Raw genomic sequence first — 12,510 nt, forward strand, 5'->3', positions numbered from 1 at the left:
AAAGCCTCCCGCTGGTAACATTTACTTTAAAGAATGATGGTTACCATATAGTGTGCGGCGTGGCTGCAGATCTAAAAATAGATTTTGCAGATGAATCCGGAGGACCAGCATGTCGTGCGGCAGCTAGAGGCTGGAAAACACGTGCTGGCTGAGGTTAGGCGGGAGAAAAACAATCTCCAAGACGCCAATGTCAAGCTGAGCGTGGAACTAAAAGATGTACGAGCCCAGCTTGCACACTCCGAGAAGGAGAAAAAGCGGCTTCGGCGCGGCATTTTCAGTAAGTGCTTGAACAAATCCTTTTGAAGGAGTTCGGCGAAGAAGCCGACTAACAATGTTATGTCTGTAGGTATGCTGACGGATCGTCCTGCAGAGGAAATGCCTGGGTCTGCAGGTGATCTTCTATCCGAGCTCTTGCATCTGCATGAACAAGTTCGGCAGGTGATGCAAGGTGTTGCCCATGCCTTGTGGCCATCCGCCTCCCTGCCAGAAGGCGTTGCAGAGCTTGGATGTGGTGCGCCATTACTAGTTTAACTAGTAATAGCGCACCACTCCCACGGTGCGCCATTACTAGTTTTCAAAAAAAAATCTTGTTACTAATGGCGCACCGTGGATGTGGTGCGCCATTAGTATTTGGACACTAATGGCGCACCAACACATGGTGCGCCATTAGTATATAGTAGTGGCGCACCACATGTCTGGTGCGCCATTAGTTTCAATTTTATCTATAGCCCTTTTCCTAGTAGTGTCGCGGTAGCAGGAAAACCCATCGGCGAAGATGAACTCATCTCCATCATCGTCGGTCTCAACATGGAATACCAGCCCATCATCTCTACTCTCGATGTGCGAACTGATCATGTCTCCACTGATAAGCTCTTTGGCAAGATCTCCAAGTTTGATCAGCGCGTCGAGCTATTCCAAGGAACTGGTCCCGGCGCCTTCAAATCTTCTGCCAACGCCGCCTATCGAGGTCGCGGGCCTCCAAAACCCTCCCAGAAACCTTCCCAGGGTGGTGATAGTGGAGGCTGTCGTGGCGTCTAAAACTGTTCATATAACTTGCCATGTTTGCATGGATGCCACATTATTTTCCATGCATCTTTGGCCAAAGTTCAGTAAGGGAGTTTTGTTCTATGTGTTTAGAACTAGCATACCATGCCTTTGTTTGCCATGATATGTTCTTGTCGCATGTTGTTTGCTTGCTCTAAACATTGCTTATGATGTTGTTTTGACATGTTAGTATTTTCTCTAAGTCTGTGAAACTAATATCTTTTGCATGTTTGCCATGCTATTTTGAGCTTGTTCTAGTGAGAACTAGCAGGAGCTTAGTGTTCATGATTTGTAGAGCTTCATGTGTACTTGTTGGAGTGTTGTAGCATAGTTTCTTGTTGCATTCGAAGTGCAATGGTGCTGTTAATCGCGGATTTGCATCATTCTTGTTTTGCTTGTCATTTGCAAACCGTGGCATCCGTTTCTGGTGATCCTTATATAGATTTCGACCGAAATCACCTCATCTTTCCAGCAGTATACTTGTTTTGACAAGTTGATTCCTTGATCATCTTTTTCCTTCCGGAGTACCCATATGCATTGCACATCATATCTTGCATTCCATGCCATGCCTTACATCATGTTGCTTGTACATTGCACCGTGATTGATTGTTGTTCCGTTACTTGTGTTCTTGCTTTGGGTAGAGCCAGGAGACGAGTATGTGAAGGAGGAACCTATTGAGTACACGAACGAGGATCAAGCTTTCGACAACTCAGAGAATTTTGCAGGCAAGATGACCATACCCTCAATATCAGTTCTATCTTTGCTTGCTAGTTGTTCGTTTTATCGCCATATCGCGCAACCTACCACTTGTTATATCATGCCTCCCATATTGCTATGTCAAGCCTCTAACCCACCTTCCTAGCAAACCGTTTTTTGGCTAAGTTACCGCTTTTGCTCAGCCCCTCTTATAGCGTTGCTAGTTGCAGGTGCCTTGCAGGTTGTTCCATGTTGGAACATGGATATGTTGGGATATAACCATTATCTCTTATTTTAATTAATGAATCTATATACTTGGTAAAGGGTGGAAGGCTCGGCCTTATGCCTGGTGTTTTGTTCCACTCTTGCCGCCCTAGTTTCCATCATACCGGTGTTATGTTCCTTGATTTTGCGTTCCTTACGCGGTTGGGGTTATGGGACCCCCTTGACAGTTCGCCTTGAATAAAACTCCTCTAGAAAGGCCCAACCTTGGTTTTACATTTGCCTACCTAAGCCTTTTCCCTTGGGTTCTGCAGACCCGACGGTCATCTTTATTTTAAACCCCCGGGCCAGTGTTCCTTTGAGTGTTGGTCGAACCTGAGCGATGTCCGGCGCCCCCTGGGCAACCAAGGTCTATGCCAACCCGATGTCTTGCCCATCCGGTGTGCCTTGTGAACGAGATATGTGCAGCTCCTATCGGGATTTGTCAGCACATTCGGGCGGTCTTGCTGGTCTTGTTTTACCATTGTCGAAATGTCTTGTAACCGGGATTCCGAGACTGATCGTGTCTTTCCGGGAGAAGGAATATCTTTCGTTGATCATGAGAGCTTGTAATGGGCTAAGTTGGGACACCCCTTCAGGGTATAAACTTTCGAGAGCCGTGCCCGCAGTTATGTGGAAGATGGGAATTTGTTAATATTCGGTCGTAGAGAACTTGACACTTGACTTAATTAAAATGAATCAACCGCGTGTGTAGCCGTGATGGTCTCTTTTAGGTGGAGTCCGAGAAGTGAACACGGCTTGGGTTATGTTTGAACGTAAGTAGTTTCAGGATCACTTCTTGATCACTTATAGTTTCACGACCATTGGGTAGCCTCTCATCTTACTCTTATTTGTGTATGTTAGCCACCATATTTGCTTAGCGCTTGCTGCAGCTCCACCTCATTACCTTATCCTACCCATAGGTTTAAATAGTCTTGATCTCGCGGGTGTGAGATTGCTGAGTCCTCGTGACTCACGGATACTTTCAAACAGTTGTAGGTGCCGATGATACCAGTGCAGGTGATGCTACCGAACTCAAGTGGGAGTTCGACGAGGACCTTGGTCGTTACTATGTGTCGTTTCCTGATGATCAGTAGTGGAGCCCAGTTGGGACGATCGGGGATCTCGCATTTGGGGTTTATCTTCTTTTTCTTTTGGTTTTGACCGTAGTCGGTCTATGAGTGTATTTGGATGATGTATGAATTATTTATGTATTGTGTGACATGGCGAGTGTAAGCCAAATCTATTTATCCATGTCTTGTTCATTACATGGGATGTTTGTGAATATGACCCTTCTTGCGACAAAACCACTATGCGGTTATGCCTCTAAGTCATGCCTCGACACATGGGAGCTATAGCCGCATCATGGGCGTTACAAAGCCAATTAGTTTCAGTCGGCCTACGATAAGCCAATTAGTTCTTGTCGGCCAACAGTTAGCCGACGGAGCCCAGTCGGCCTGCTTCTAGCTGATAGGGTACTAATCGGCCTACTCTTGGCCGACTGGATCCAGTTGGCCACCATATGGCTGACTATGTATTATTTTTGAAAACAATTTAACGTAATATTTCTGAAAATTAATTAAAAAATATATTATATAAAAAAATTTAGTCGCATCTGTGTAGCGTCACGTCGATCTGGTCCAACGAAAGGCATGCAAATTCCGTTCGTGTTTTCATGGCATGTTTGAATGTTTAGTTTGAAAACTAAAACAGTTCCACATAAGACGAAACCTTAGAAAGAATGGTTCTAAAATAAATTCCCCCGTTCAAACATTTTCAGAAGTTGCATAGGCATTTTATTATACACACTTGAATATTTTATTAGGCGACTATGTAAATTTTCCATTGATTGTGAAACATTTCCTTAAATTATGTTTTCATACAATTTTTTCCATCTCTGTATGTATTGTATTCTTTAATTTTTAGTGAAGTGCGTGAACATTCTTTTGACACATGTGATTTCAAATTGACAAAGCTAAAATGGCAACGTTCCAAGGTAATTAAGTAGTAGTAGCTATGTCCGTGCATATCTTTAATTCTAGTTTCAATACCATTATCATGCTTGATTATTATCTGATTGAATTCTATTCTTGTAAAGTGCATGAGGCAGAAAAATGGGAATAATTTATGTGCATACTATGTTTGCGAGAACATTCACTTTATGATCAAAAGGAGCAGAGATGCAAGACATCTCTGGGTACGTAAACACTATTCACAATTTTTTTATCCCACACGATCTAATATATACACACACACACACAACTAATATATTCATATTGATCTCCTTATTTAAAGAAGGTGGAGAAGCGGGGTAGGCTAATACCCCTTACTGCAATAGTATGATATATTCACTTATTATAAAATATGTTTTGTAAATTACATTTTTAGTAGAACAATTTTATTTTCTTAGTCTAGTTATTTAGTGGAACTTTCTTAATCTAGTTAAATCACAAAAGCATCCCATTGGTGATTCCCTGCTAGCAGTGTGTGAGGTTTTCTTTGCAGACGGCAGCCCATGAAATGGACTTCTTTTAATGAGAAATGGAACGGATTCACGTTCTTCTAGATAAAATCTCTTGTGTTTGAATCAAATCGCCAAAGATATATAATAATTAAACACAATTAATAATTTCTTCGATTGACATGAATTCGTTAGGTGGTCACAATTAATAATTATTAATCACAATTAATAATTATTAATCACAATTAATATTTCTTCGATTGACATTGATCACAATCACAATTAATTTGTTACGTGAATTAAAGCATTGATCAATCATTTAATATATACTTCTAATAAGCTAGGCATACACATCTATATAAACACACAAATCAGAATAACATAACAACACAAAGACAGGAAGAAATTGTATGTAGGTGAGCGTAAGTAGACTCCTGCCCTCTTGTATTGTACACCATGGCGATGCTGAAGAAGGGCATGAGCGTCCTGTGTTTTGTGGCCACCGTCATGGTGGTCATGGCTGCCACCCTTCTTCTCTCCTCCTGCGACGCCCACAAAGAGGTTGATAAGTGAATTTTATCATTCAATTTGCAAAGAGCAGAAGATTATGGGCATTTCCAAATTATACTTGAAAACCACATTTTCTTATATTTTTATGTCTGCGGACTTGCAGGCAGATGAGACTGCTGTGTTTCCCTTGCCGGCGCCATGCTACTCCATCTCCTTCCCAAACTGTACCGACGACAAGTGCAAGAAGTTTTGCGGCGGCGTAGGCAAGTGGCCGGCCCCCGAGGCATTCTGCAATGACAACAATAACTGCTGTTGTCCTGTCATTCAAGTATAAGCGTCTGCTGAAGCAACTAAGCTAAGAAATAATTAAATAAAACTATATTCGTAATTGTTTTTGATCTGGGAGCTTCCAGCATGGAATGTTGTCCGGACTCATCAAGATGTTTTTAAATCATTGTAAACCGACTTTCCGATAATTTGTTGTGTTCGGCAGCTTTTGTTTATCCTGTGTGTATCTCTAGTTCGTGTATATATGTGGAGACCGATTGAAAATAATTAAGTTTAACAAAAATGGTTGATTTGTTTTTGAAAAGGAGGATTAACCCCAGCATCTACATCAAGCGATGCACTCAACCATTTATTAAATAGTCTCGAATCTCAAACAAAATGGTGGTTGCTTGCGTGTTGACACCATGTGTTCTTGTTTCTTGTTTCTTGTTTCTTGAGTAGATGGGCATGGTATGTGATCAAGCTCTTTTAGCCTTTCAAACTTGACACACGATGCAAGTCTTTCTACATGTCCAGTGCATGTTCGTTAATGTTGTCTTGTTCCCATTTAGCCCTGTAAGAATATTTTGAATGTTTACTTGCCAATTATCTCAAAATGTATGTGTCAATTGAGTATGTTGCTATAAATGAAATATTTGCAGACTAATGGTTGCTCGTGACAAATGTTCCATGTCGAACTGATGGGCACTATCGGAAGTCCTTGTTGGAGTTTCCCCACAATAAAAAGTACATGTGTGTGTCGAGAAGTCCTTATTAGCATTACCGAAGTCCTTGTCGGCATTATCATGTCTTGTTAATAATTTTACTTGAGACCACCATGATCCATTCTTTAAAATTCAATTAAATTCCATCCCGTTTTCATCACATCATGAGCTTTTTGAAGTTTTCTCCTACGCAAATTGTTTTATTTGTAGAATAAATTTATTTTTATAATCGTTCTTCAACAAGGTTCTATTGAGTCCAACGTCATAAATTGTCACACTGATCTAATTTTTCAGGACATGTTATTAGTCTTTTCTATGGTGCAACCGAACAATTTTTACTACACATAACCTATTTCGAAGTTTCTCATAATTTAGCAATGCCATGGCACTCAATTCGTACCTTATTTGTATTCACGTATTTCCTGAAATATTACCTCCAAATTAGGCTCTACCACCATCCATTCTTGAAGGCATCACACAAATTTGACCGTTACAAAATGTTATGAAAATTTTGCAAGTATTCAACTCATAATTTATCAAAATTTCCGTAATTACTTGATTAGAATAAAAACTTTTTATGCCTTCGACTGAAAAGCTAAGGATGTTTGGCAACAATACTTGTATGATTTGACTATTCATTGCCGATAAGGAATGTCATAGTACCATAAAAACACATTTTCTTCCCCCAACCTTTGGATTGGTGCCACATACTACTCCCTCCGTTCACAAATATAAGATGTTCAAAACAGTGTGCGATATACATACACATTTTAGTGTGTTTGTTCACTTATTTCAGTCTGTATATGGTTCATATTCAAAAATTCATAACATTTTGCATTTTTGAATAGAAGGAGTACCATTTAGAATACGAAATCTCCTCGCTATTCCATTACGTATTCATTCCATGGTTGCTAGCTGAAACTTCACCCACCAAACTTCTGCACAAAAGAAAAAGGTGACAAGCAGATAATAACTCCCAGCCATCCCAAGATAGCATTTCAACAGCTCAAGGATAAAGACTTAAAGAGTTGTGTTTTTCTCCTTTAGTTTTCTTTTTACAGGGATGGGCTTCATGCTTTTTTAGGTGCAAAAGGTTTGGCAGTCCTACTAGCTGTAGTACTACCAGTACAGACTAGCCTATCGTGTCAAGCTCTAGGCACTCTAGCTAGTACTATTGTTCTCCGAGCCAACACGATACCCCCCACACAAGGGTTTGACAGGAGAACCCCAAGCGTGTCCTCCACTTGTCCAGGATTGAAGAACGAAACTACTATCCACACGACAATGCAGAGACAAAATGTGAACGATGCCTATGTAAAGGATGATGCAATCCACTGTCCAGATTTCGTCTGAAATGCTATCGTCCCTCACTGCTCATTGAAGAAAGATCCGTAGATTTGAAAAACTGAAACAACATGGGCCCATATATTTAGATGTGCAATACGTATGGTAAATCTAGATGTGATTTATTCTTGCATTGTGTATATATATGGATTTGTCTTATTTTTATTTTTAGTTGTTTTGTCATCTATCCTTTGCTTTCCGTGTTCCATACACACACACACACACACACACACACACACACACACACACACATATATATATATATATATATATATATATATTGGATTTTTCATATTTCATTTTATTCAATTGTTCATGCGTCTATCCTTTCACAGTTTTTAGTCATCCACATTGTCATGAATCTAACCGTAAAAAACATTGGCAAGAATCATTTTATTCCCTCGCCACCCGTGGGAACGCCCACGGGCAAAGTTTGCGGGAACATGGCCTTCCTCATGCGCGGAGGCACATGCTGCCGAGGTGGCATGGAGGCATGGTGTGCAATCTTACTAGCCCTTGGGTCCATGGTAGAGCTGCCGTTGTAAAATCAGGCATGGGGCAACTAGGGCTGTAGCCCCAGGCGTGACCCAACTAGTACCTAGACACATGGTAGTAGAATTTTCTGAATTTGTGATACAAAGAAGCCCATCCCCACTCTTCGCATAGACATGCAAGCCTTCAGCCCGTTAGTGCAACTCCATCGATGGATGAGAACAGAGAATCAATCGCACACTAGACAACACTTGACGCTTCGATCTGTGATCTGTAGCCTGGTCGTTCATTAATCAAGTCAGGAAAGAAAGAAAAATCCTCACAACAGAGAAACCTTCGCCTCGCCTCGCTCGAACGGAGCGCCCATGCCCTGCACCACCGCCATCGTCAACACGCGATTCCGCGCCGCGCTGGCCACCGGGTCCGGTGTCCTGACTACCCGCCTCTTATTCTTCTCCATCTAGTCTAGTTTTAAATTGCAGCATAGGCACAGAGGCATCTAGGCCAACGCACACTGCCCAGGTAATATGTAGCTTATCTTCTAATTTTGTTTTCCCTATTTCATTTATATTCCTTCTTCCCAAAATCCTTGTCTTAGATTTGTCCAAGTACGAATGTATCTAGTTACATTTTAGTGTTAGATACATCGGTATCTAGACAAATCTAAGACAAGAATTTTGGGACGGAGGGAGTATTATCCAAAGTTACATTGGTGTGCTATGATGTTAATGGTATAATATGTTCTTTTTTTTTTCCAAATTTCATACGAGCAATTGACTTAGTCTATGTCAAGTGTCTTGATTTTAGATATGCGATTTTATGTTTGCAGATCCAAGTCCTTCTATTATTGCTGGTGGAGAAATGATGGCCTCGGATTAAGAAAGTCTGCACTAATTAGGTACCAAACCATGTTCGCAACACTGCAATTTGTTAATCTATTTGTTAAGAAAGTCTTCACTGACGATGACATGTACCTAGGGTAGGGCAACAGACCTGATCTAAGCACCCTTCCCAAGGACACTGCCCTACAGTCAAAGACATTCAAAGGACTGCAAAATTCTACCGACTGAAATCACTTCAGGATGCAACTCACTCGACCATGGGTTCCACTCGAACAACCCAATTCTTTTTGACCAGGATATAATCATTCGACCATATCAGAAACCACTCGGAGTACAGAAGATCTAAGGTCACTCTGGATGGCAACGGTCAGGCGTTCACTCCATAGTCTTAATGATCATTTATATAATTTTAATGCTAATGTTACCAGTAATGTCCCCTCTTTATGTACATTGAACCTTATCTAACGGGGGATGGTTGGGGTTCTGGCGGTCTCTATATAAGCCACCCCCCTCATTTGACACAAGGGTTCACACCCCCTGTAACTTCATGCATAATCCAATCGACCAGCCTCCGGGCACCGAGACGTAGGGCTGTTACTTCTTCTGAGAAGGGCCTGAACTCGTAAATCTTGCGCGCACAACTTCACCGTAGCTAGGATCTTGCCTCCTCATTCCTACCCCCCATTCTACTATCAGAGTTAGAACCACGACAGTTGGCGCCCACCGTGGGGCAGGTGTCTTAGTGACTTTCTGGTGAGGTTGCAATTTTTTCGAGTCCTATCATCATGGTTTCCGGCAGAGGTTTGGCTGAGGGCCGCGAGATCCGTCTCGGCGCGCTTGTTTTCATCGCTGACGACTCCGCTTGGCTTCAGGAAGCTCCCTCGACGTCGAGACACTCCCCTTTGCGGGGTGACGCACTTTCATGCATGCGTTCGCGACCTCCTTCCGTGGCAGCCGTCGACCCAGTATCGGTCGGCTCCCGTGGTGTCTTCGCTCCCCGCTTTCACCGTCGCAAGCGGTCCGGTCGGTCGCGGCTTCAGCCTTGGGTGAAGCATGCGGTGGCACATAGTCAGCCACCCCACAAGTCGCGGCAATCGAGCCCGACGAATCTCTCTATGGCCTGTTCGATCTGTCGACTGGCTCTGTCGAGACCCTATCCGAGTGTGACAGCAGCGACCCCGCGGAGAAGGTCCTGATGGTCAACACGCCACGCAGCCTACCTGGCATGCGTCGCAACGGCGGCGGCGATCCGTCACGCGTTCACGAGGAGTACCACCCCGAAACCCTCTCTTCTTAGCAGAGGGAGGAACTTCACCGCCGTAATGTGGATGCACTCCACATGCCCGTTGTCGGAGAGACCTCTGAGGCTCGGGCTTTCGAGGCGGCGCGCTTGGCCACTTTGGCTGAGCGCACTCGACTGGAGAACCTTTAGTGTGCACTCGACGAACGTGCTCCGCGGCAGATCCCTGGATCCAGTCGACGGCAGCGGCAGCTGTTCCCGCCTGAACGACAGGTATACCGCACTCCGATTCAGAACCTTACAACTGCGACCCACATAGCAGAGTCTATTTAGCCATCCCAGTCGGAAGCTGGTAGAGGTTTGATGCAGATCAGAGCGCTGCTCCGGGTAGCGGGAGAGCAGAACATTGCAGTGTCTCAGTCGCGTAACAGAATTCATAGCAGATCTATGGTGGCTAACACAGTTCAGTCGGCTCACAGCCTAAGATCGCCTCCGCGGTGTGAGGGACGAGGGCATCGCCAAGGGCAGTACTTGGGTCGGAACCACGAGCAACACGATCATTGGCTCGACTGTGATGACCATCGTCGAGTGCCTATGCCCCCTCCGAGGGGCGGATCATATGCGCCCCGGCATTATGATGACACGCGCCCGTACAACGAAGAGCGGAGGATGTCGGTCGACCCAAGAGAGCGAGGGTTTGATGCGAGGTAAATTCTGGTGCAAGGTCTGGTGGACAGGAATCGAGCACACAAAGAAGAGCAGGACAAAGATCGCCCGACTGGAAGCAGAGTGCATGTTTCTGGTCCCGAGTGTTTTAGCAGAGCCATTAGGGCTGCAGAGATGCCTCCCAACTTCAGGTTGGCGACTGGAGTTAGTAAGTTCACTGCTGAATCGAAGCCTGACACTTGGCTTGAAGATTACCGAGTGGCTGTACGGATCGGTGGTGGAAATGATGAAATGGCCATGAAGCACCTTCCCCTGATGCTTGAAGGGTCAGCTAGGGCTTGGTTGAATCAGTTGACTCCATGCAGTATATTCAACTGGGAGGAGTTAGCCCGAGTGTTTGTCAGAACATCCGAGGGCACATGCAAACGACCTGGATGGTTGACAGAATTGCAACATTGTGTGCAAAAACCGAATGAAACTTTAAGGGATTACATCAAGAGGTGGACCACTTTGCATCACACTGTGGAGAATGTGTCTCAGCATCAAGCAGTTTGCACCTTCAAGGAGGGAGTTCGATATAGAGAGCTTAACCTGAAATTCGGTCGGACAGGAGACATGACCCTGACCCCAAATGATGGAAATAGCCACTCGGTACGCAAACGGCGAAGAAGAAGACCGACTCCGCAGCGGCAAAGGCAAACCAGTCGGCCAGGATACTGGAGGAGGTAATTCCACTCGGAAGCAGAAGCGCAAAGTGGATCCTGCGGGTGCTAGAGAGGTTGCAGTCGCAACCCAAGGAAAATTTAAGGGAAAGCCTAAAGGGCCCTGGATCCCCAAGAAGGTGAAGGATTCAGCAGGGAACGACGTGTTGGATTTGCCATGTCACACTCACATTAAGAAGGATGAAGAGGGTAATCTGATTTATCCCAAACATACCACTCGACAGTGTCGAGTCCTTATACAGCAATTCCTAGAAAAACAACCCAGTGAGAAAGAGAGGGAATCTGATAAGGATGAGGACAAGGAAGAGGATGATGAAGGATTTTCAATGTCAATTCCACTTTGGTGACTTCTGCTGACATTGAAAGTAAAAGTCGACTGAAAGTCATCAACAGAGAAGTAAACATGGTTGCTCCGACAACTACAGCGTATCGGAAATGGTCAAATACTCCCATCATATTCGATCAGTCTGACCACCCACCGCACGTAGCCATGATGTATACTACACAACCTTCTTCTTGTAGACATTGTTAGGCCTCCAAGTGCAGAGGTTTGTAGGACGTAGCAAATTTCCCTCAAGTGGATGACCTAAGGTTTATCAATTCGTGGGGGGCGTAGGATGAAGATGGTCTCTCTCAAGCAACCCTGCAACCAAATAACAAAGAGTCTCTTGTGTCCCCAACACACCCAATACAATGGTAAATTGTATAGGTGCACTAGTTCAGCGAAGAGATAGTGATACAAGTGCAATATGGATAGTAGATAATGGTTTTTGTAATCTGAAAATATAAAAACAGCAAGGTAACTAATGATAAAAGTGAGCGTAAACGGTATTGCAATGCTAGGAAACAAGTCCTAGGGTTCATAATTTCACTAGTGCAAGTTCTCTCAACAATAATAACATAATTGGATCATATAACTATCCATCAACATACAACAAAGAGTCACTCCAAAGTCACTAATAGCGGAGAACAAACAAAGAGATTATGGTAGGGTACGAAACCACCTCAAAGTTATTCTTTCTGATCGATCTATTCAAGAGTTCGTCCTAGAATAACACCTTAAGACACAAATCAACCAAAACCCTAATGTCACCTAGATACTCCAATGTCACCTCAAGTATCCGTGAGTATGATTATACGATATGCATCACACAATCTCAGATTCATCTACTCAACCAACACAAAATAACTTCAAAGAGTGCCCCTAAGATTCTACCGGAGAGTCAAGACAAAAACGTG

General features: G+C 43.6%; 1 protein-coding gene across 1 annotated transcript; it reads left to right on the forward strand.

The window, feature by feature from the left end:
- The first annotated feature begins 4,867 nt into the window (after positions 1-4,867).
- LOC147978308 (uncharacterized) lies at positions 4,868-5,433 on the forward strand. The gene is made up of 2 exons (XM_087516562.1): positions 4,868-5,024; positions 5,137-5,433. The coding sequence occupies exons 1-2, from the start codon at positions 4,920-4,922 to the stop codon at positions 5,305-5,307; spliced, it is 276 nt and encodes a 91-aa protein (XP_087372688.1). The 5' UTR covers positions 4,868-4,919; the 3' UTR covers positions 5,308-5,433.
- The last annotated feature ends 7,077 nt before the right edge of the window (positions 5,434-12,510 follow it).

The sequence above is a fragment of the Triticum urartu genome, chromosome 3A (genome assembly GCF_056163025.1).
Source record: "Triticum urartu cultivar PI428250 chromosome 3A, HENAU_Tu73, whole genome shotgun sequence".
Lineage (NCBI taxonomy): Eukaryota > Viridiplantae > Streptophyta > Magnoliopsida > Poales > Poaceae > Triticum > Triticum urartu.